The sequence below is a fragment of the Aethina tumida genome, chromosome 3 (assembly GCF_024364675.1).
Source record: "Aethina tumida isolate Nest 87 chromosome 3, icAetTumi1.1, whole genome shotgun sequence".
NCBI lineage: Eukaryota > Metazoa > Arthropoda > Insecta > Coleoptera > Nitidulidae > Aethina > Aethina tumida.
The window spans coordinates 14402225-14430087 of NC_065437.1; the positions used below are offsets into that span (position 1 = coordinate 14402225).

Below are 27863 nucleotides of genomic sequence, written 5' to 3' on the forward strand. Positions count from 1 at the left end.
CTCTTGACGGTATTACTAAGCAATTTCATTCTAGTTATCAAAACTTCGAGTTACTTTTATTATGCAATTAATTGCACAATCAGTCAATTATAAAAATTAACCAATCGACTTGTTTTTGTGGAAAATGTAATGCATACTAATGTTCTGTTTTATTCTAGAAACCATTTTTTTAATGGACTTTTACTGTAACTTAAATTAAAGGAGTGTCTGATTGAAATTAAAGTATTAAGTGACCGTAATTGTGCAAGATGCAAAACAGGTGAACAAACATTATTTTAAATTTTAAAGTATTGATAAAAATCGATGCTATTTTTAAACTATGACAGATTTTATCTGCCCTGATTTACAACAAATCGGTAGTGTTTTTTAGATAAACAATATCTGTTAGTAATACATCGAAATGATTTTATAATATAATCCTCTGGATATAAATAAACAACGTCGGATTCAAAAGCATTAATTAAACGATAATAAACGACATGTTACAATAACAAATCGCGTATACATAAAAAGACCGTTCCGTGACATGCTGTTAATGTACGGTCCGCATAAAAATCGGCAGCAACGGCAGCGGCCGCGGCAGAAGCGGCAGCAGGATCATCAATAGATTCACGAATCCAGAATCGCATGTACCGTAACGGCGACGGCCACATTTCCTGCTTTACATTTCATCTGAAAAAGGAAACTGAATGCGTTCCCCTTCTGCGAAGACAATCCGCCCAGATGACGGCCGAGCACTTGCAACAATTTCAATTAATTACAAAAACTGGTCAATGCATATAAACAAATACAAACCCGTGTACCGTTAACCGGAGTCGTTTTACTAACTCCGTGTGCCCGGCGTTTAAACAGAGACGGAGCCGTTGTTGCGCAACGTTCGCCGAAGAAAGAGGGAACGAATCGGTTGGTGGGAGTTAATACCTGTAGAGTTCAGCAGTCAGTCGGTTCTATTGCGAACGTTACGTGCTGAAAACCGATGCGCTCCGCCGCCGACACATCTCGCGCGATTCCTGCTGGCCGTTGCTATCATGTGAGTGGGTGAACGGAACAAGAAACGCGGTCTTTTTTTTGTCAAAAACCGCGCTGAAAATTCGCACGACGGAATATTTAGCTGGCTGTGGGTCGTGTGCACGTGGTCATTTTTGCACCGTTGCAGGAGAGGAAAAAAATTGAATTGGTGACTGTAGTGTGCGAGATGCGGAAAACTGTCCGCTAATACTTTAAAAGCTCGTTGCGATCGTGAAGATAATCTCCAGTTGAGCAACATGCACAAAGAAAGGTTCGTTTTTGTTTGGTACATTGTACACGATCGAGAGGAACGATCTTCTCTTTTGTTACGTTTCGTCGGGCCGTTTTGGTTCGGGTTTCGATAATTGTGATGCACGATTCAAAATGTTGACTTTATATAACTAAGATAGTTGTGCAGTTTATTTTATACATATTATGCATTAAAATTGTTGTAATAATTATTTTTAAATTTTAATTCATAATCTTTTTTAGACATTACCAAATTTATATAATAAAAAATAATTAACAAAGCTTTAAGCTATTTCATTGAAATTCATGAAAATTTTTTGAAACAGATTATTTTTATATGAATACAATAGTTGTCAGTACATGAATAGAACAATGAATTTTATAAATAAGAATTGTTACAAAGTCTATTCAATATTTTAGTGATTATCATTTATATCACTTTAATAGGTAATAAAATAATTCATTAAACTTCGAAGTTTATTTAATTAAAATATTACTTACAGTAGTGATCATTATTATAGCAATGTTTAAAAGTGTTAAATATTTTATCCATAACTCTTTTATTTAATGTGTTTAACTGTTAAAATAATATTAATTTATTATTGTTGTTTTATACAGTATTATAAAAACTCCTATATTCGTATTCTATAAAATATTACACATATTTTTCTGAACTCAGTTAGACATAAATATAGGAACTTTAAGTTTGAAATTGATTTCTAATGATTAAATATGTATTATTTATTTTAACATTATCACTTTATATAATATCCTTTTTTTTACAATTTTGGCCCATTTCTGTGGCACAGACTCAACCATTTCCCAAATATATAACAAGTCAATCTTCCTTCAAACTTCTTGAAATGTAATAGGGCAATTAAATTGGTCAAATGTTTATGACGAATTTGGTTATAAACTTGGTCCCCATATTTTCTATAAGGTTGTTACAAGTTTGAATTGGTGTTTGTGTTCGTTTTCATGTTGAAACACATTTATTAAGAGCATCATTTCTTCAATATATGGAAGCAAACTGTTGTTTAATGTCTCTCTATATATAAAACAGTCTAAGGAGGCCTACACTAGAAGAATCGAAGCATCCCCATAACATAATTGAACCGCCAACATGTTTTACTAAATTTATAACAAAATTTGTATGTAATTTTGTTCCTATAGGATGTTTAACATAAGCATTATAAATTAAATATAGACTCGTCCCCAACGTTATGTGGGTCAGTGTGGAGTCAAAGTAACCCTCATCCACTAACCATCTCCTCATAGTCCTTGAACTAATCTCAGCAAGTTCCATTTTCTCCATAATGGCTTTAATTTCAGTTGATGATAAGTTTAGATTGTTTTTTATATTCAAATTATCTGATTATCGATTTTATTTCAAGTTTTTAAACTTGGGCTGACATCTTTAGAGGTCTGATTTAGTTCGTCAAACAATAAACCCAAACAACTATACAGTAGGAAAAGCGTTTGACCCGTCTGAATTTAGAGAGAAACATCATGCATGACAGAGACAGTAGAAGCCTATCCCATGATGTCTCTATTGCACATGATGTCTCTTTCAGGATTCAGATGAATCAAACACTTTTTGTACTGTACATATATCACTTGATCAGTTTCTCTAAATCTATTAATAATAGGGGAAACCATTGACTTATTTAGCCGGAAACTCTTAGTCATGTCTTCCTTTTCCTTCTTGGTGTTGGTAATACTGAATTAATTTTTTTACAGCTTCACTTCGACCAATGATTAAATAATTATAATAAACAAACGACCTCTAGTAAATAATTGATTTAAATTCACAGCGATCAATGAAAGATCATAAAATAAAAAGTTGCTATAATTTTGTCCATTAAAAAATAAAAATATACGAAATTTCCTAATTCTAATAATATTAGATTGACCAGTTGATCAGTAGACACAACAGTAACAGAAAAAACAAAAAACATTAATTGTACAGCTATAATTATGGTGACCATAATTATAGCTACTTATTATATATTAAAATTGGCATAAAAGATGTTAAATTTTCTTACTAATCTGTAATTTTAGATATTGTCCAAATTAATACTTAATTATTTTAATAATACATTTATTAGCATTAATAAAATAATTAACAAGGTTTTAAGCTATGTCATTAAGTAAATATCCATGAAAACTTTTATATATATATATATATATATATATATATATATATATATTATGTTTATATCAATACAATAAATGAATAGAACAATGTATTTTTTAAATAAGAAATGTTACAAAGTCTGTTTAACATTTTAGTGCTCGTAATTTAAATCACTTGAATAGGTAGTAAAATAATTGATTAAACTTTGAAGTTTAATTAATTAAAATATTGCGTATGCATATACATTTTATTGATTTAAAATCAACGCAGCTTAACAATTTATATAAATATTTTAAAACACTTCGAAAGAACGAATAAATAAAAGTACTTAACCAAAATAATTAACTAAATCTATTTATGTTTAATTATCATCTGCAATTAATTAATTTACAACCGCAATCATAAATTTCTGTGCATCAATTCGTTACACATCGAATTATTTGTTTACTGCCACAGAATTTATGTTGAATAGAGTGCGTCCATTATGTTAAACGCATAAACAATTTACAAAATAACAATCCGATGTACGAAACGGCGATTCGGAACGCTGTTAACGACTCTTTGTGCCTCGTGGGAAGAACCGTTAGAAATGGTATCTCACGCTTATCGAACAATTTCACAAAATTGTTTTAATTGCCGTGACGGATCGCAACAACCCCGCGCCGGATCGTGAACCGTCGGTTCGGTGGAAAAAATAAAGCTCCAGTGGATAAATATTCATGGTTGTTTTGGCGCAACAACACTTGTAATGTGCCGAACGGAGAAAATCAAGGGGGATGCAAAGTTATTATCGTCATCCGGCAGAAGTGCCATTTAAATATTAAACCAATAAACCTACTCCCACTAATGATATACCGTGCGCCAATTTTCTCAAGTTTTCGGGAACACTCGACGTCTTGTCGAAAGTAAGGTGATTTAACTTTCCCGGTAAACCGGGAGACGGGGTCCAAAAATAGAACATGTACCGGCCTTTATCTGAAACGATTGTTTACTTTAAATTCCGTTGTTTTATATACAGTGTGGTGCATTTTAAAACGGGACACCCTCATAAATTTTCAATTGTAAAGCATGAATTTATGTGCTTATAGACGTAATGGGTAATTTTTGAAGCGTAAAAATTGTGGAAAATACATTCTTGCCAATCTGACTAACTACAACACTGGATAAAATACCCCTGGTGAGGTATATTATATAAAGGATAAGCAAAAGGAATTATTTTTTATTTATGCATAATTAACAACATACAATGATGAATGATCAGTGTTTTTATCTTTAAATTTAGTCGGCAAGTTAGATTTATTTAATCACAAAAACTTCTTTTATACCAAATATCTTCACTACCCTTTGAAAATAAAAGACATTGCCAGCAAAATAATTATTTACTACTGTATTTTGTACTGTTGTTTGACTTGTATTTATTAAAATTTTAAAATTAGGAATTGGACAGTTTAACTCTTCCTATGTTAATAAATTCCTTCGTATTTTTCCTTGACGCCATATCCTAATAAAAGATGAGAAATGCACTATTAAAAACCTTTCCAGAACTGAATCCACGAGACATATGCATCAAGTAGTTTTTGAAACTGAATAATCGGCAATGTTCGGGAACTTATTTGGAGTTATCTCATTGGCTAGAGGCACTCCTCAGTTCCGTTAGCATTGAAACAATAGCCCAACCTTAAAGCGCATGCGCGAAAGTTGAAAATAACTAGAAACATTCAAGATTAACTTAAAAAACGAATTGGCGCGAAGAGGCACATTTAAAAAGTGCCTCAGGAGAACTGTGCCGCACAAAATATTCTTCAAAAATTAGTATAAAACTGAAAATTGTCGGTTTTACTCCAACAAAAGAAAAAAATTATCTATATGTACATATTTTCATGCTTTACAATTGAAAAAAAGTTTGTCAAAACCGGACAAAAAAACAAATTTTATGGGGTTGTCCCGCTTTCAAATGGGCTGCACTGTTTTTTGTGAATTAATTAAATTTGCTCTGAAATGTCAAACGTATTTCTGAATTAATTTGTACTAAAACTAGAGTATCAAAGAGTTGTTTAATGACAACGATTTTGCCTTCAATTTAATTAATAAAATTGAACATGTTACCTTTGTATATAAATTATATATTTCTTTATTAATGCATGCATCAATATGCATATTGACATGAATATTGCAAACACAGAAATAGCAATAAATTATTATTTATTAATACAGTTACTGTTAGAACTAATTCCAGTTACTTATTTATATTTTCCGGACTATCTATTTATAGATGAATTGCATTGGTTTATTTTGTATTATTGAAACAATCTGGAATTGCTGTTGTTGAGTCAATAATTATCTAATAAATGATCATTTTTCCTTTTTTACACAATAATTATTCATCGTAATAACTGTTTTTTTTTTACAATTTAGCCCAAGGTTTTTATTACCAAAACGCCTGTCGATAAAACTTGATTGAGCAGATGGAAAAAATGTAAATTACCAAAAACAGATTACCAGAAGCACTAGGTCTTGAAACAAATGAATATTCATATTAATAACCAGAGGCAAAGGGGCATAAATTAATAAAATTGTGATAAACGTAGAATATTAAGCGCAAATTAAGTTCCATTATAATTTTGCAACAGTTTAAAATAGAAATAAATGTGTAATATTTCATTTTTGCAATTATTTCAACGCAGCCCGCCGTTTAATACTTCTTTAAAACCAAGACTATAATTTACTACTGTCACGTCGAAAACCCCCTCATTTATATTATTCCTTGGTCCGTTTAATTCTCTCAAACGTCACGAACCTTTCGAAACCCGAACGTGAATTGTTTATTTAAAGTGCACATTTGTTTTGTAAAATTAGTAGATTTCCCAGACGGGGTGCACCAACCCCAGTAACATGAAGATTGCAAATGAAAAATTCATGGTTCACGCTAGTTAACCCGGCATAATTCCTTCGAGCGTGTTCGCGTTGATCGATTACACCAACAAACGCAAAACAAACATCAAACGCTAGTTTTCTATTAGAAAAATGAAACGCTTGAGGTAAATAATTATTTGTTGATTTGTTCACGTCTTGTGGATAGATTGAGTTTTAACTGTCGTCGGAAAGCACCGATACGGTAGTTGGATGTGGAGTTATTTTATTATGAATTAAGTAGTGCGCGATATAGCCAGAAACTGTGTGTCTTACTCACCTCGATTATTATATTTGTGTTAATCCTATAATTGATTTAGACGTAGGTCTGTTACGGAAACTTATAGGACCAATTTTATTAAAAAAGTTTTCGGCTTGGAAAACTGTTTTACTCTCGGTGGAGGCACAGAGAAAAAATTAGATTTGTACGTGTCACAATCAATTTTTCAATGTGATTTTGGCACAATATTTTTGTATTATGGCAATGTTTCCACTTGTCTATCAATCAATGGCTGATATTTTTAGAAAACTAAAAACTATGGTTTAGTTTATGTAAATGTAATTGTGTAAATGTAATAAAATATAATAGAACTAATTTACCAAAATTCTTTATTTTCTATATACATTGTAATTGTATAAACATATATATCACATAAGCTAAATAAATAAATTATTTGTTTTAATATAAAAAGCAAAAGTTAACAAGTAAAACAAGTAAAAGTGAAATTTCGACACTTACAAATATATTATAAAATAACATTACAAACCTTACAACTAAAAAGTTATAATGGTTTAAATTAAAAATACTGTAAAAAATAATTTACGTTTTTGATTCTATATTTTTTTGAATTTTTATGTTTTAACATTTTTTATCAAACTATATATATTGTTTGAAAAGGTGAGAAAAGCTGCACCCCGCACTTCGCCAAAACGGTATAACAATTACATGGGAATTTCGGGCTCATTTTGGGCTAATTTCGGCCCAAAAGTAAAAATTTTGGGCTCGAAAAATAACCGCTTTTTTTTCATTTTAAAGTGCGGGGTGTAGCTTTACCGTAAAGCTACACCCCGCACTGAGTTTCAAAGGCTGGGGCTATCGAATCAAAAAAATTTGCACGCAGGAATTTCGGGCTCTTTACGGGCTCACGAATGATCAAAAGAAAAAAAATGTAGCTCAAAAAATAATGGGTGATTTTTAAAATTTTAAGATTTCTACGTACTTGCACTTTTCTCATTGACATTACACGGTTAATTCTGTCGATTCCGAAGTGTTCTTGGTACTGAAATTTCGGGCTCTTTAAGGGTTAATTTCGGCCCAAAAGAAAAAATTTTGGGCTCGAAAAATAACCGTTTTTTTTTTCATTTTTAATGTGCGGGGTACAGCTTTACCGTAAAATTAGACTCCGCGCTGAGTTTCAAGGGGTGGGGTTATCGAATCAAAAAATTTTATATGCAGGAATTTCGGGCTCTTTATGGGCTCACCAATGATCAAAAGAAAAAATATGTAGCTCAAAAAATAATGGGTGATTTTTGAAATTTTAGGATTTCTACGTACTTGCACTTTTCTCATTGACATTACAGGGTTAATTCTGTCGATTCCGAAGTGTTCTTGGTACTGAAATTTCGGGCTCTAAAAAGGGTTAATTTCGGCCCAAAAGAAAAAATTTTGGGCTCGAAAGATAACCGTTTTTTTTTTTTATTTTTAATGTGCGGGGTGCAGCTTTACCGTAAAATTAGACTCCGCGCTGAGTTTCAAGGGGTGGGGTTATCGAATCAAAAAATTTTATATGCAGGAATTTCGGGCTCTTTACGGGCTCACCAATGATCAAAAGAAAAAATATGTAGCTCAAAAAATAATGGGTGATTTTTGAAATTTTAGGATTTCTACGTACTTGCACTTTTCTCATTGACATTACACGGTTAATTCTGTCGATTTTTAATTTTGAGTAGAAATTTCAGTACCAAAAACACTTCGGAATCGACAGAATTAACCGTGTAATGTCAATGAGAAAAGTGCAAGTACGTAGAAATCTTAAAATTTTAAAAATCACCCATTATTTTTTGAGCTACATTTTTTTTCTTTTGATCATTCGTGAGCCCGTAAAGAGCCCGAAATTCCTGCATGCAAATTTTTTTGATTCGTTAGCCCCAGCCTTTGAAACTCAGTGCGGGGTGTAGCTTTACGGTAAAGCTACACCCCGCACTTTAAAATGAAAAAAAAAGCGGTTATTTTTCGAGCCCAAAATTTTTACTTTTGGGCCGAAATTAGCCCAAAATGAGCCCGAAATTCCCATGTAATTGTTATACCGTTTTGGCGAAGTGCGGGGTGCAGCTTTTCTCACCTTGTTTGAAAGTGTGAATGTTTTATATATACACTTTCTAACTATGCTATTTACTTTTTCCTATATAATATTTAAAACCTTTTTTTAGTGGGTGCTGTAAATTATACAAATTTATTTTATGAGTTCAAAACAAAAGAACTGATCTCTGTGTGTTTGGAGTAAGTCACACTTTTATTGTGCAGAAAATATGAATCTATAAGATGGGAAAATTTTACAGGGTGTTAAAAAACTGTCACAAAATTTAAGAGGATGGTAAAAATAAGACTTTAGGTGTCACCTTCAAAATTCAGTTATTTTTTTAAGGAAACAAATATGGTATTTTGAAATCAATTTAGTTTACACTTGTATGTACATGCCTTGTTAGACAATTAAATATTACCTTTGAAATAATATTTTAGATGTGAAAATATTTTTGTATTAAATGTAAATTTTTGTTGTGTAAGATGACAAAATTTTACAGTTTGTTAAAAAAATATAATATTTAAGGGGATGATAAAAATAGGGATTTTTGTGACATCTGCACAGATAGTTTCATCTTCTTTAAGAAAAAATACGGTATTTTGTAATCAATTTAGCCTAACTAGTACTTGCTTTGTTAGGTTTAAGAATATCCCAATTAAATTTTACCCTTGAAATAATATTTTAAATGTGAAGAAATATTTGTACATCAATGTCGTCCTAAAATCTAAAACAACAATAAAATTGAGCATCATCTCGTGCAAAATCCTCTTAAAAATGATTGGCGATAGACCACTTATTGAAGGAATCAATCCTTAAAAAGTGGTCTAAAGCAGTGGATTTTAATAAAATTTTGAACAAATGATTCTACACAAGTGCAAAAAGCTTTATTGATCGTATTGTTACATACTCACCGGTTTAGAGAATTGATTGAAGCTGTAAAACCTGATGAAATATATACTTTTATCAGAAGTAAGATTTTGATGATTTTATTATAGTCTGCGCGTGTAATTTTACATATTAACATCCTTCCAAGATTCCAAACGATCAATACAATGGTCCACTGCTCTCATATTGACTAAATTCAATTAAAATTTACTCAGTATTACTCAGAGACATCTCAATTATACATATCGCATTAGAAACTCAAAAGAAGCTTCAAAATCTTAAAAAAGTATGTTTTTGGTTTTTTAAATTCTATATGAAATAGCAAATAAAATGGTTATACCATGTCATACCTAAACTAAATAGTTTCGGAGATATCAATTTTTTCTAAACATTTTGACATGTCTAACTAAAATACCTATAAAACCACCAATTTTAATATTTATATTAATCAAGAATGATCGTTATAAGGAGCAATTATTACTACCCCTAAATTTTATACCGGGTGTTCGTTATTCACGATTAATTTTGAGCATTTGGTATACTAACTTTGTTATTTTCAATGGACCACCATGTATTTTTAGCATAATTGAATTGAATATTACGATTTTATAAAAATGTAAAAAATAAGGCTCATTATTTGTACTGATGTTAGGGTACTGATTATTTTTTAAATTTAAGAAAATTGAACATGTTAAATACAAAAAATAAAATTAAAAATATTTTGATAAAATTATTTAATTAAATATAAAACAAAAGCCATACATGACACACTATCAGTACAAAATAAATTTATGGCAGGTTTTTCTTTTTGTTTTAAATTTCTGTTAATATTAATTTTATGTATAAGGAATGCTTATGCCAATCAAAAGGCTTTAGTAATTAGTAATGGTTTAGCCATTTTATTTGCAATTATATCGAGAATTAAAAAATTCAAAAATATACAAGGTTCCATAGTAAATAACAAAGTTAATGTCACTTCCGGTGAAACCGGAAATTGAATTTTGTACAAAATGAATTAGTTCAAGTCAAGTTGTAATTGCTACGAAAATTTCAAATCAATACCCTTTCCGTACATTATAAACTTTAATGAATAAATTACCTGAATTGAAATCCTACTTTTAAACTTATGAAAGCTGTAAAATCTGTATGTAAAAATGCGTCTCAAAAGACAAATCATTCATTGTGATTATTGCACATGACTTTCATCCCGTGAAGCCTTAAGATCACGTATTTGTCCAAAAGAAAAGAAAATCGTGCGAATGTTCCCATCCTAAATGCATTGTGCAAATTTCTTATTACCAACAGTTTAATCGACGCCCATCAGCTCCACAGTTAACATATTTAATTGTCTTATTAATGGGTTTAACAACAATACCATAAAAATAACAAATTGAATAATTAGAAGACAATACGCATATTTGAGTAAGAGGATTATATAAATAATTCTGCAAGAAAACAATTCCAAATGCTTTATCGAAATGAGAATAATATATCTCTATTATCTCCCTCTGGCGTTCACGTTATTAATGGATACGGTGTCTTTTTTATTCTAGTTCTGTTTTATTTTAATATTTATTCGTACTCATTAAGTAACACGTACCAGAGAAGTTCGTACATTAATATTGTCTTTATTAATTGTGAAAAATTTGATGGAAATTAATTATTTTAACTGGAAGCACATTCTAATAGGCTTGTTTACATAAAAGTAGGCATATATAGGACAAAACTGAAAAGCTCTTTATAAAAAACCTTGACTTGTTGTTTAATCTGCGCGTGTATAAAAATCTCAGCGAAATAAACTCTTAGAAACAATCGGTTTTAATGTAGTACTTAAAGCACTCACAACATCAAAAACTTTCCTGGGCAAATGAATGAGAATTTGCTAGGAACTATGGTATAATAAAATTATTTTTGTGATATTAATAATTACAACACATTACGTTTTCTACAAGTATTAGTTTAGCATGTCCCAATTAAAATGGAATAATTAATTTTAGTACACTTTCCTTTTTTCTTTTCACAATGGGAAATGCGATTCTTTCAGCTTTTATTTTTATTCTGATACAGGAATAAGTTTCAAGTTTAATTGAAACCTTGATATTTTTACTGCACGTACACATAAAAATTTTGCAACGTTCAATTTAATCTTCATGTCTGCGACTTATTCACTATAATTTAATTTGCAGGTCAAAATGACGACCTTGATAACACATTTTGAATCACGTTCAACCCTCCCTTGTAATTACATCTGCAGACGGTCCAAAAAATAAAATATGTAACTGAAACCTTGACATTTCATGCAAGCCAAATTTCGTGTTATTTTATTGTTGAAACACCAATCCGAACAATGTGTTAAACTAATAGTTGTTTGATCGTTGAAAATGGCTTTATTAAACATAGATACGAAACCTTGATCTGGTTTCGTGGGCGTATTTGTCCAAATATAATACGCAACCGGTTATGCAAATTTCTTTTGTCGACTAGATTCGAAACGGCGATAAAACGGCAACCCAACAAAACAATAGCGGTGGTTTACATCATTAGACTTTAATTTTAACCGTTCGCTTATTTATTTACGACGATTAATTGGAATCACGTGGCGGCGAATTTTAGCTTTGTGCTAATCGAAGGCGGTGATTAATAAATGGGCAAAAATCAATTAGCATTGGCGAAGGCACAGACAAATTTGAATCCGCTTCGGCCACAAAACTAGTTTGGAAATCAAAGCAATAAACACGCGTCCAATTAATTAATAATCTAGTCTCAGTCATTGTGAAAGTAGGTATGATATTTAATATTCATTTGACTGTGCGAATCCATTATACATACATATATTAATTGAATTTATTATTGCTGCATGTGTCACGTGCAACGTAAAAATGAAAAATGCACCAGGAAATGGTCTAGAAATGCAAATTGAAAAAAATCACACACACACACACACACACACACACACAGATGTCCGTGCCGATTTGAATAAGTATCGATGTAAAACTGCAAAGGCGAATAAATCGATAGTCTTTGGATAAACCGTGTGTAAGAAAATAAAAAGTTATTATACTGGATGTGAAAACCCACGGGAGACTATTCCCACGCTTTAGGTGTCTGACCCATAACTCGTCCCTTCCAGCTTATTTTACCGAGAACGCCTTTTTTCTCCAATGTTCGGCTTTCATTTCTTATTCTATAAATAAATGTAGTTAGACTGTTGAGGAAACTTTTCTATAAAAGATATTCCCCAGAGTCAATATGTTATCAAATAAGATCGATAACAGATTATCGTTTTGTTGATGAGAAAATTTACTTCATAGAAAGGTACTTTAATATAATAATGGCCATAATTATTATTATTTATTGGAAAACGTTTAAATCAAAGAATTAATATTGATACAAATAAATACAATAAATGGAACTATACCAAAACTGAAATCTATCGATTGTGTCCGAAGAAATCAAGATTTCTAGAACTATATAATTTATTATATGATTTTAAAGATCGATAACTTAACACTAATTACAATTACTAATTATTAAACAAATTTGTTAATAATTCTTTTGTCAATTAAAATAAACCATCAAATATGTAAATGTGTTTATTGGATATAATTATCACCTAACTTATTGTAATTTACTAAACAATGTTAAAATTAAATAAATATATATTAAAATTAATAAACGTTACAAAACCTGAAAATGGTATAAAAAGTTAATTTTATCGCAAATTTATTAATCAATTTACAGTTTTGTTTGCAAGAAAATTTATTTTATGGAAGATACTTCAATATAATTATCATTTTAATTATTATAACTACTGAAAAATTTTAAAATTAAATAAAATACATATTCATAAAAGAGAAAAATTAATGAATAAAAGTTATAAAATTTGTACATAAAATCGATAAAAAAGTTAACTAAATTTACAAAACCTGTAAAATGTATAATAATTTTAAAATCTATTGAATGATTAAATATGAAAAATCCTGTTGACTTGGGGCGAATTATCGAAGAAAGTTTTCGGGATATAACTGTATTGTTAATATAATTAACATCTTAATTATTACTTATTATTGAAAATTTTAAAATAATTTAAACTACAAAATTTGTTATATAATGTATTGGTCATTATTTTAGTTTTTAACTTTTTAAATTATTAAATATTCTGTGTTGTGTTATACGGTATTACAAAAATTACTAATTTTTATTCTGTAAAATGTTACACATAATTTCCTGAATTGTGTTTGATATAAATATAGCAATTTTAATTTTGAAAGGGATTTTAAAATATGTGTTTTGGATGTGATGAATATATTTAAATTTGTATAATCCGTTACAATTTTGTATTTGTGTTTGGGATGATTTTCATAGTGAAACATATTTATTAATAGCATCATTTCTTCAATGTATGGAAGCAAATTTTGGTTTAATATATCCCTGTACATAAATCAGTCTAAGAAAAGCCTACAACTGAACTGAAAAATAAAATAATACGCAGTTTTTTAAAAATATAGACCAGTTGCATAGGAGACACAACAATAACAAAAAAATAATATACATCATATGCAGTAGTATTCAAGTAGTACAGCTCATATTTTTAATATATTTTAATACCTTAATATGCCACTACTGTATATAGATTATCGCTTATATGTATAGCAACATTAGAAATTTTCATTTGTCTTTATACGTTTAAATATTCATATTATTGTCAGTTATGCAGTTTAATAAACACAATACATCAATATAATTGTTTATTAGTGGGTTTAGTCAGGTATTTATTAATATTCGAAAAATATTCAAGGTTCAAAAGTAGAGCAAGTTTAAAATAAAACAATTTTACGTGCATTTAGCCTTCTTTTATTTAGTATCTAGTAGCATATCTATTATTTTGGTAGCTTTTCAATATAATCGTTCGAAATTTCTTTCAAGTTATTTTGAACTTCTTCGTAGAGTTCTTTCATTTTTGACAGTCTTTTTGCAGGAATTTTCCGATCAATTCCTTCTCAAAGGTTTTCCATTGGATTGAGGTCTGGGTTTTGTGCTGGCCAAGGCATGACACGTACTCTTTGAGAAGCGAACCATTCATTAACTAACATAGATGTATGTTTCGGATCGTTGTCGTGCTGGAAGGTTCACCTTAAACTGATGTTACCTTCGTCAAATGGAAGCATATGATTCTAGAGAAAGTTCGATTTGTTTAAATTTAAATCTACTTCAATTTTACTCTGTTTTTCATCATTTCGGAACTTTTCTAAAATTTGTTGTTTAATTTGTATCGTTAAATGGACACTTCTAGGCATTTTTAGCTTTGAGGAACGATGTCGGGCACAGAAATAAATTATAAAATCAATTGTATTGAATATAGAGTTTGGTTGCTTCACTTATGAAACCTGTCCGAAATAAAATGTTGTATAAAAACTACGTAAATAAAGATATCCGTATATAAATTGAGGTACGAAATGCTTAGACACTTATTAATCATAAAATTAATTTAAATTAAAATGAATTGTTTTTTTAATAAAATGATTATATTTTTTAATTTGTTGCTCTACATATAAGCGATAGTGTATATAAAATATAAATAGTTTATTGTAATTAGAAAAATATAATTATATTGTTTAGGCAACTTCTTCCTAAAAAATATGACATCAAATAAGTAGACTATTAATATTTATTTGTCAAAAAAAAATGACAAGCACAACACAATATAAATTTAAAATTTATAAAAATTTTATTCTACAAATGTTTTAAAATCTATTAAATTCTTAAAAAACATTCAAGGAAATCCACAAAGCGATAAAATTACTTTTAATGCCTAAAATATTTTTATTTTACTTTTTAAATTATATAATAACATTTATATAATAAGTGAATAATATTATTAATTAATTAAGAAAAATATAATTTAATAACAAAGGACTATACACAAATGTATCTAAAGCTTTAACTGAAAACAAAGCCGTCACGAATTATAATTCGTTATTGTTTAAAACTGACTTGACACCTTATGGCCGAGATTGCATTACTCCCAACTTATATTGCACAATCTCGTCTTGCGAGAACGTTCACGGGGCGGTTTATGATGCTGCTTTACGGCGTCATTTCTTTTCATGTCCTCCGGATTCCGTTTCAACTGTTATTCCTCCTTTGGCCGATCCACGTTTCGGCCTCCGAAAACGCAATCTCTCACCTATGTATACCGGGTGTGTGCAGCGTTACATAATAAGACAAAACACGACCTACCTTCATGTGGTCGGCGTGACGCAACGGCAACGTTATCCAACTCCATTCCTGGTCGGTTCTGTGTCGAGACGAAAATTTTATGTGCGCCGGCATCGCCTTCGGACCAGCCGACAAACCTGTTTAAATTCGTACAATTGTAATTATCTAGGACAAATGAGATTTGGCGAACAAACGAACGTTCGAAAGTCTCTCTGTGTTAGCTGCAAGTTGTTGTTTATACGTACAATTCATTATCAAATATGTATCATATTCGATAGATAGATAAAAGATATAAAATTATATTTATGTTGGAACATTATAGAAAGTAGTCTAAAGTCCGTAAACTTAAAAATCTATCAAATCTAACTCTTGAATAATTTTAATAATTTGGAGATTATAAAATCCATAAATATGAGTTCAAACAAAACATGATTATCTTGAAACTGGAGATTAAAAAAACAATAAAATATGGAAACAATAAAGAAAATATATAAAAATGTCCAAGGCTGAAATATTTATAAATTTTTTAAAATCGATGTTAATAAATTTTATATACAGGGTGATAAACCTAACATATTCATTAGAAGCTTATGGAGCACATAAAAATTAATTTCAAATTTTTATAGCAATTACAACTATTTTTTTAATTTATTTTTAAAATTAAACCAACTATGTTATTTTCCATGGAACACCCTGTATACTGTACACTATATCTGAACCCAATAGTTTTCTGATTATTAATTTTTTTTTCCAAAAATTTTGACAGATTTTTGGTTTAACTAAAATGTTTGACGCTTCTATGTTCTATAAGGAACCATTATCAATAGCCCCAAATTTTATACAGGGTTTATTTACGTTTAATTTTGTGCATCTTAAAACATCAATAACTTCTTTATTTTTAATGGAACACCGTGTATGTTTAGCTAATTAAATTGAATATTAAAAATACTTCCTATACATAAAATGAAAATTAACAGAAATTTGACTAAAAATGAAAAATCTCTCTTAATTTAATAATTTCCTATGTGTATTAATAAATAATATTGTCCCATAGATGTCCCATTTCTTCTTTTTATTTAACAACAATATAATACAATTTTGGTAAATTCTAATTAATTAAATAATAACCCAGAAATGATTTTTTTTTCAAAATAAATTAGAAAAATACTTCAAGACAAATTGTGCTATAATTGCTATAAAAATTGTATATCAATACCTTTTTTCATTCTCCATAAACGTGTACTAAATAAATATAAAATAATATAATATAATTATGAGAATTATAAATTACTCTAAGAAGAGTATTAGTTATATGAAATTAATAAAATGCTGTACAATTTTTTAAATTGAATAACAATATAAATTTATAAAATCTAGAAATTTGTCCCAGAAAACCTAAAATTAAGAAAATTTAAATTAAATGTGGAAATGTGAAGAAGTAAAAAAATATTAACATCTAGGAAGTCTGGAATATTTACAAAATCTGTACAATACATCGTGTCATATATAAATCCTTTACAACTATTCTAAATAATATTTAAAAATTGATCATTAAGAAAAATATGAAATAAGAAAACTTAATAAATCTATAAATTTTATAAAATTATAGTTAATAAAATAAGCATATTCCATGAAATATAATTTTGTTTTGGAAAATCAATAAAATTTGTCCAATCTATAAATTAACTGTATCTTTATTTCGTAAACTGAAACGTTTTATATCTGTAAAAAAACATAAACTGACTAAAACTATAAAAATCTAAGTTGATTCTCTAAAGCTATTGTATGCAGTGTTGTAAAAATTGTTGTAAAAATAAATAAATTAAAGAAACTAAAATTTCTAATTTTAATAATTATAAAAATATATATATAAATGAATAAATTCATGAACAAACCTCAATATGCACACTCGAAGTTAACAAAACAAATTTACAGAAATATGAAAATAAAATATTTTATTGTATAAATATTTGCGACGTGTTTTATTGACAATAACCGGCAATTTAAAAAACCATTGTTTCGCATTTATAGCTGTGAACATTAAATAACATGTTGAGAGGTATAAAAGCGTCGAAAACCAAACTAACTGTCGATCTGTTTGAACTGATACCTTTTATTTGATGAGCCGTGCGAATAACTAGTAGATTTTCGCTACGCCATGAATAAAATATCGCCAATATTGGCTTTATCCGGATAATTGGAGTAAGTTGGTCGATACTCTCACAAAGGAATATATTGTGGTCGATTGTTGATGTTTGTATGGTATTCCATGCTAAACTGGCAAATAAATTATACGTATAGTATGTCGATTGATTCATTACGCATGCATGGATTTTCTTGTACAGTTGTAATAACACTAGTTTATGCAAAGATTAATAAATTGAATTAGTTTTTTATCTAAATATATGATCGATCAACGCGAGGATAATTTAAAATTAGTTCCACGTAAACTTGTTATAAAATAACATATTGGATATCATTATTAGGTTCAATGGACTAAATCACATTTCGCAGATGAATTCCTCGTTCCTTGATTACGTCGTCCGAATTGTGAACTGAACTAAGGTTAATATTAGGTTGTTAAGAAAGTTATTGCGTTTTCCAACCTCTCAGCTCAGCTTAAACAAAACACTTGATTTAATACATTTTTGCCAACGAGGAACAAGCTTATTTATACCGGTGGAGTATGACGAAGTCGTTGTAGAAATTATGGACATCATTAAATTTTTAAAGCATTTCTTGTGTAGAAGCTTATCAAAATGTTTGAGTCAGTTGGCGGAAGATTTGAGAGTATGGTAAATGAGGAAGACTTTCGTCCTCCAGTTCGTTCAACTACTACAGTGTCTGTTATGTGACGTGTGGGTGAACACCGTCACAATGAAGAATTTGATCCTTTCTGTTGATCAATGCCGGACATATATGCTGCAATTTCTGGTGCACTTCGTTAATTTATTGAGAGTACCTCACCACCGTAATGGTTTCAGCAGGATTCAGGAAACTGTAATGGATCACATAGGCAGCAGACCACCGTGAAACAGCATACTCACGATTCGTAAAAGAAGAATAGACAACACTTCATAAAGGTGGTTTTTTTGACTTCGTTCAATTCGTGCTACATCCACTTGTCCAGAGTTTTGGTCTTTCTACGTTTGCAGCAACCACTTGAACAGTGGAACGTGAATTGATTTTAACTAAGGCTCTTAATTGGTGGTTGTCAACATCACATGGCCGTCTGCTGTGCTCATCATCTTCAAGACTCTCGTCTACATCTCGGAATTTGTGGAACCACCAACTTGTTGTATGTTTGTTGGTGAGACCTGGGCCATTGCATCGTTGTAGTCGCTTTTTGGCCCTACATGGAATGGAACAAGAAAACTGTACGAATTTGCTTCTTATCCATACTTTATTCAAAGCTCTGAATAAATGGCCAGATGACTTGAGATAAAAACGAGTTTACACATTTAGTTAGAGCGAAATATATGCCGTTAAAGCTGCAAATCACCTCACATCAACACAACAAAAATTTGACCGGAATATTCACCACTAAGAAACCAAATGGAAAAAAACTAATTTCAACGAAATATGAAACATTTAGAGGGAATTAGAAAACATACTCACGTCTCTGGCAAAAAGGTAACACTTTTACGATGCCCATAAAAGTTCACGTCTCCCTTTAGTTTATAATTTAGCTTTTGCGCATGCCGAAAAAGCCAAGAACAAACACTTATTTTACCATATAAAGCCCATAAAAGTATTAGAAAAAAATGTACATGGTGGCAGTAAAAGCATTATTAGAAGCCCGAATGAAGTAAAACTCGTCGGTACGTCTTAAATGCGTTGCCACGGCGAAAATACTGAAAATGTGTTCGTCTTTATCTGTGTTTTAAATTAATTAAACGTCAAGTATTAGGACATTCCTTTACGCGTCAAAGCTTTCACGAATGTTCAAAAGCAAAAGTTTTTTTCAGCTGCGAGCGCAAACGGAAATTAGACTCGGCAGTTCAAACATCGCGTAATTTTAGTTTCGATGGTATCGGCGTCGGAACATCGGATTTCCCTTTTAATTAAATTATTAAGGACCGACTTATAGGCCTGATTAAACAAGTTCCATTTGAGATTTATGCAAGTTTTCCGAGTGGTTTTCGTCGACGTTTATTTGTTTTGATTGTTTTACAATTCATTTTTAGATGGATTCTCGTACTAACTTGATTAAGGTTTCTTTTTTTTTGCGACGAATAAACCGGCTGAAATGTAATTTCGAAGCGATGCGACGAAAAAAAATAAAATACAAAGCAGTGATAACAGAATTAGGCGGACCGAGTAAATTAGTAACGGGGGGGGGGAGGGCGTTAGACCAATTAGCAAAAATTAGAGGACAGTTTCCTATTGGCGTGACGGATAAAAGTTGAACTTGCCGGATGCCTTAAAATTTAATTTCACTAAAAGCTTTAAAACCGAACTGCATTAAATTTTACGAATGGAGCAATTAAAAACGATTGTGAAGCGACCCTTTATGTAGCGGGGAAACGCCAATCTGTAATATATGTTTTATATTTAAGTTCGTAGGAATGAATTATTTCAATTTGTGTTTCGCTCTTGTTTAAATTTTATATAATTTCGCAATTATTATATTAACAGTTATTGTTAATTGCGGTATTAAATATTGAATATTTTTAATAAAGTAATATTAATATTATTGAACATTGTCATAAATACTAAATTTATAAATTGCACATAACACATAAAAATGTTTAAAAGCTATAAAAATTATGGTATAAAATATAAAAATATTAATAGATTATAAAATATTTAAAAAATACATTTACATAATTTAATAATAAATTTTAAAAAAACACTTAAAATATAAAAAATTATAGTATCCATAAAGTCACAAAAAAATAAAATTTAGGAATTATATATAATCTATTAAATATGCAGACTGGTTCTCTGTTAGAAGTTAAAAGAGATATAAATCTAAAATTTTTATACTTATTTTAAATGTAAATAAATTTCTTATTTTTTAAAATTTTCGTATCAGTCGACTCAAAGATTATTCTCTATTTATATGTTGTAGAATATCGTATATTTAAAATGAATATTTACAGAGATATCATCAAAACTTTGAAAGAAAAAAACGTGTGTCCTAAACAGGATTTAATTTTTTTCAAATTTTAAACAATACAAATATTTTTTTGTAAATTTCTGCAACATAAATTAACAATAATAAATTGAAAAATACATATTTTGATATTTTCTATATACTATATAATTTTAAAATCTATATTTGATTTTATATAAAATGACTAAACCAAGTTCTATATCTAAACCCAATAATTTTTGAGTTATTTTTGGATCTTAAAATATTAATATTAATAATCAATGGAACACTATGTATGTTTTAGCATAATTAAACTGACTATTAATAAACCTTTCGATTAGTACAAGAATTTCTTATACATCATATGAATATTAAAAAAAAATTCCACCAAAAATGTAAAAATAACACAAAAATATAAGGTGTTTCACAGAAAATAACAAAGTTGATATTCTTCCGATGAAACAATTAAAAAAGTAATTCAAGTCAAGTTACAACTGCTATAAGAATCAAATCAATACCTTTTTTCGTTCTACATAAACTCCTAATGTAAATAATCCCTTATATTTTAGATATAAAATATAAAAAATGAAATCCTTCGGCGATCCTTTGATATCAGAGAATGGTTCACCTTTTTCATTAGACTTTTATAGAGAATTGATTGATTTGAAATTTTTATAGCACTTATAAATTGACTTGAATTATTAATTTATTTTAAGCAAAGTTTCATGTCTGGTTTCCGAAATGAGCGAAAATGACATTAATTTTGGTATTTTCTATATCCTATATAATTTTAAATTCTATATAAGATTTTAAATAAAATGACTAAACTAAGTCCTATATCTAAACCCAATAGTTTTTGAGTTATTTTTTTCAAAAAATTTTTTATTGATGTAAAGCCAACAATTTTGATGCTGGAGTTCATTTTTGGCATGCATATTAAGTATGAACTATTCTATAAGAAGGCATTATTAGTAGTTTCAAATTTTATACAGGGTATTCGTTATTTACATTTCATTCTGTGAATCTTAAAATATTAATATTAATAATCAATGGAACCCTATGTACGTTTTAGTATAATTAAATTGACTATTAATAAACCTTTCGATTGGTACAAGAATTTCTTATACATAATATGAATATTAAAAAAGATTCTAACAAAAATGTAAAAATAAGAAAAAAACCGGCGGATATGAAATATTTATGAAAACAATTAAAAAAGTAATTCAAGTCAAGTTATAGTATTTCAAATCAATACCTTTTCCCGTTCTACATAAATTTCTAATGTAAATGAAACCCAGCGTCGACCTTTTGATATCAGAAAGTCATTAGTCACTTAGCAGTTAAGAAATTTTAAGTAAAAAAATAAGCGGAAGTTTCAAATACCCTGTATAATATTTAGAAATACTATTAATAGATTTTGATAGGGTATTCTTTCGTTAATTTGCCGTTACCATAATTACCATTTTTAATAATACACAGACTTTTTTGTTAATTATTCCATAAGTTATTAGTTAAAGTAACTTTCAGTTGAACTGAAAGTGACGGTGCATTGGAAAATAGATAACATCACTGTAAGTTATAAAATCTTTATTATTTTCGAAATCTAAACAAACTGTGTCCAAATTAAGATGATTTAACCATCCATACCCATATCCAAAAGTGCTTCTTAAAATATAAAAATATATATATATATATACCCATCAACAAATAAATATAACATTACTGTCATTTATTTTGTAAATTGTTATTCAAGTTAATTACATTTAAATTACAGTAAAATGTTTGTTGTAATTAGGATAAACAATTTGTGTATTAAATTTCGTTCGATTAGTGTTTTGACACACATTTAAATAATGTAATTTTTAGTTTGTTTTAGTCAGAAAAACAGAAAATACAGATCTTATTGTCATTACTTAAAACATAAAAGTTTAATGGATCGGCCCTTATTCATATTTAATGGCGGATGCGCCGGTCCCAGATGAATTTTTCAGATCCGCGTCTTTTATAACGACACAAACGGAATATTTGAACAGTTCTCTATTTGCATAGACTTGCGTAAATATTAACAACGTCCAACCTTTAACCCTAATCGCAGACCAAGCGCTTTTAAATTAGGGATTCGCTAATGCCAAACGATTTGCGGACCCGACACAATAAATATGCAAATACGCCCACTTATGTATCAGTCCAAACATAAAACCATCGATAATTCCTCACTCGCACAAATTTGCGGTGCATTTTTTAAGTGCGCAGTAAAAAATTTAGCTTTTGCATGTTTAATGGAGTACGCTTTCGTAACTAGATCATCCAATTAGCTGGCATGTTGAAGTTAACCAGGTGTTTCAATGATGAAAATGTCCTCAGTCTGATTTTATGTCGTTACATCAGTTGTTTCGGCGTCGGATTTGTTTGTGGCATTGTTGGTAAAACGCGAAAGAATTATCCGATGACATTTGACCCGCAATCGCATCGCGTCGTCAAGGGAATGCTTAACTAGTGAAAGTGAAATGAATCAAATGAGAAAGAAGCCTTCGACGAAAACAGAAAGGTCAAGAATAATTTGCATTGATTCATGCAGTCCGTAATTTTTTATGGCCTATTAAATTTAAATTACTGGCGCATTTTCATGTTGTTCGCGGGTTTGTTTATTGTTTAATGTAGGTAAACGATCGAAGTGAATTAACGGATTTACTTTCTATTTTTAGATTAGGCTCCGGCTACTGTGGTTTATCGAACGACGCCGCAAATGAAAGCGGCTAACAGGATGAAATGCAATTTACTGTCTTTGATTTTTAACGAACACTAACCGAAGAGTTATTCACCCCGCAACGTTAAAACAGGTGTGCGAAGAACACGACCTAAATATTTAAACGCCATGGAAAATTTAAAAGGAGTCGCAGTCCGCTCTTATCTGCCCAACTGGCGGAGCAAAATTTAAATTGATGTAGGCACTTCTGCCGCATTAATACGTGTATCTCCCGAGTTTCTTTGTCTTTGCCGACTCGTTCGGGGGGAAAAACTGTCGCGATGTTACGATATAACAATACGGACGCTGGAATATATCTTTGTGCGTATCGAATGCGGATTACGCAAAGATATTAATCCGTGCGAATGTTTCGACGAAAGTTTCGGCGGCGGCAGGAATCGAATATTGTGCAGAAACCGCAAATTACACGAATCCTGCACTCGGATCGTCCATCTGTAAAATACTTATCCATAATTATAATACAATGCTGTCTACACAATATGATTATCTTTACACTCTACAAAACCGGAGAACAGTTATGCCCGTTTTATTGAATTCCTGCCGCTGTCACAATAAGACATGTGTAACTGTTACAAACACATGCACCGGTCGCTAAAAATGGCACGAACAGATCTCCAAGACAATAATTAATGGAATGTGTGAAATGCATAATACAACATATGCGTGTAATTCGTTTTATTGTGATTAATTTTTGTTTTTTTTTTCAAAGGTAATGCCAGTGTGAAATCCGTTAAATATGATAATCCGTTCATAACCTACTTGCATATAAACAACCCAAAAAAAAACAAACACTGATTGTTTTAAATTAGACCTCTAATCATCATCTAATCAATTAAAATCTGTTATTATTATTATTATTTAAACTTTAATATACATACAAGATATTAAAATAAAAAGTGAGTAATAATTATATACAACCATACAGTAGTGGACATTATTATAGCAACTTTTTATTATGGTCATAACTATGTTGTTTAATGTGAACTGTTAAATTAAAATTAATTTGCATATGTTGCTCTAAAAACAAATATTTTCTTATTTATAAAATGTTACATTTATTTTCGTGAATTGAACCAGACACAATCATTCAACTTAAATTTCAGGAATTTTTATTGACTAAATGAATGACGTTTAATTTAACATAAATACTTTTTATGTCGAATTTGGCTATGATCCTATATGTTCTCTGTAAAGTTACTATTTGAAAATTGCTTCGGTCAAGGCAAAACATTGATTTTTCAATTTTGGATTCGATATAAGAAATTTATAATTATAAATTTAGTAAAATTTCTAAAATTTAAGAAAATCACATCTTTTAATATGACCCATAAATTTTGAAATTATAATTATTATTATATATAATAAATAAAATCCAAAAAATTCTGATATTTAAAAATTTAGAAACATAGAAATTAAGAGATCTGTAATCCTCTGCATACAGTGGTTGAAAAAAGTATGGAATATTTAATTACTTGTTACACATGTTACTTAACGTTTTCTCTAATCTGTTAGAAATATGAACAAATCTAATTTAGTGGAAGATCGGTCCATTACTTACAATGATCATTATATTCATAGATTTTTACTTTTTTTTATATAAAAAATTAATTTGGTGTGAAAAAACAGTATGATATATTTTATTAAAATTCATAATAAATTAACAATAACTCAATATTTCAATATTTTGTGGCGTAATCTTTGGCTTTTCTGTCTGTCATCATTTAGGCAGAGAATCTATCAGTCCCTGGAATATTCCAACAAGAATTTGTTGTTACTACTCCTGTATAGTTTAATGGTTTTTGTTCAGATATGACGGTTTAACACTTGATTTGCATGCTCAATAGGATTTAGATCGTGGGACTGAGACGGTCATTTAAGCACAGTTAATATTTTCGTTAGAAATCACGCTTTAATAATTTTAGAAGTGTGTTTGAGATAATTATTTTATTAAAATATCCAACGAAGTGTCATCTATGGAAACATTGTGTTTTCCAGTATGTCCCTGTATTGAATACGACCCATTTTATCCTCTACTTGAATCAAGGATCCAACTTTGGTTCGAGAAAAGCAACCTCAAACCATAATGCTTCCGTCACCATGTTTAACTGTAAGAATTTGATATTTAAAATGGTATCGTTGTCCCACTGGCCGTCTTACAAATGCTCTACCATCCGACCCAAACAAATTAAATTTACTTTCGTCACTCTAAAGGATTCCATTTTTCTGAATCCATGTCAATTGGGATTTTGGAAATATCACTCTGTTTTTCTTTGATACCAGCGGGTCTTTAACTGGAACTCAGCTATATAGACTCTTAACAGTAAGATGATTAAATTCTGTCGAAATTTCCTCCGTGATTTGTCTTGATGTTTTGCGAGGATCTTCGAGGGAGAGCCTTTTTATAATTCCGTCTATCCACCATCTTAATGTCGGAATTTACACAAAATTTTGAAACAGCACTCTGAGTAATATTTAATGTTTTTGCCATGTCACATTACGTTCGGCCACTTTCACAAAGTTCAACTACTCTTTTCCTAAATTGAAGTGAAAAGTAAACGTGTTTAGGCATAACTACGCTGAAACCGACCGAAAATGTTAAGAATTTAAGTACAACAGTCCGCAAATAAAATAATATTTCATATTTTTTTCCAAGTCGATATATCCGATAAAAAGATTTGAACGGAAAATGATGAGTGGCAATACTAGAATACCGGACTGTAAACACAAACTAACGAATTTGTTTAACACCATTACAACAGATATAAAAATTCGTAGGAAATATAAATATTTAAAAATATTGCATACTTTTTTTCCTTCTCAATAAATTAAACATCATTGTAACTGAATTAAAATTATAAACATCAATCTGGTTTTCATATCTATTGACACTCGGAGCAAAAATTATATGCATGTTTATGTGGTTTTTTATTATTCAAATATATTACGGGCTGTACAAGATCATGACAAAATGTAAATACAATTCAATTGAATTAACAATTAATATACAATCATATGGATAATATTTGTATTTACTTAAATTTCAATGTACTTGATTTTTAACATTATTTTAATTGTTTGCGTCAGTGTCATCATTAATTTCAACAATATTTAGACATTTTGTACTTTCAATTATTTCATTTTGTTCTAAAAAAGATACAATAGGCTTATGGTAACTAAAGTAAGTAAGTATCGCGTAAAAACGGCATCGATTGTCGTTTTATATTTTGTAGTACTGAGTTTTTGATCATTGGTCATGGTCATTCAAATAATAATCAAACAAAAACACTTTTCACTAAATTCATTCAATTTCACTTATAAGATATACACAGCACTATACGTCAGCTACAGATATACTGATATAAACATGTCGGTGACGCGAACACACGAGATTTCACCCATCCAAAAAATATCTAAGGCGCACAGTACACTACGCGTGCGCCAATCATGGGCATGTCGGTGATGCGAACCCATAAGATTTTCCCCTACCAAAAAGTGTCCAACCCGACTAAAGAAGTTTTCACTTCAATAATAGAATATTACCCTCTACATTTTTCAATACTTGGTCGGACCTCCTTGCTCTACGAATAGCTTCCACCCTTCTTAGTGTACTCAAAAAATAGTAAATTAATAAATTCTTCTCTGAAAGTATTAGTAAACTTCTCTAAATTTTAAGACTGATGATATGTAATGTAAATTTGTTTTTAAACACAGGGGACCACTGTATCCGAATAAAGTATGCACGGTGAGGTGGGGCATTATCTACAAAAACAAAGTCTGGTCCTTATTCTTGAACAAATGGAATAATAATTGGTTGAATATAAGTTGCGATATCGTCAATCATTCATATATTCTCGGTTACTGAATAAAATGTATTCACATTTGGAAATTAACTTTTTCCAAAAAATGACATTTTTTATGTGTATTAAATATATAAAAAGTAAAATAAATGTGAAATATTGGCTGTCTAAAGCTGTAAATATTCAAATAATTTTACTAATCAAAATAAAACGTATTGAAAATATTTTTAAATCTATTTATATAGTATACATCATAGAATCAACAAAATTAGATTTACAATTTGTAATATCATTGATAAGATTTAGTTCAGTTATATTAAATAATAGAAAGCTGTCAATACGTTATTTCATAACCAAAAAAACATTTCCTCAAAATTAATTAAAATAAGAGAAAATTGACATAGCATGATGAGAATATTGAGATTCCCTGTAATGTAATATTATCCTGAATGTGATAAATTATCCCCAGAGATTTAATCCGAATCGATGT

General features: G+C 29.6%; 1 protein-coding gene across 1 annotated transcript in view; it reads left to right on the plus strand.

Moving 5' to 3' along the window:
* Positions 1-972: 972 nt before the first annotated feature.
* LOC109598832 (uncharacterized) overlaps positions 973-27863 on the plus strand; it is a 50613-nt gene continuing 23722 nt past the window's right edge. Inside the window, exon 1 of the mRNA XM_049964693.1 lies at positions 973-1279. Within this exon, the coding sequence (XP_049820650.1) occupies positions 1266-1279 (14 nt within the window). The 5' untranslated portion in view covers positions 973-1265. The remainder of the gene's footprint in view (positions 1280-27863) is intronic.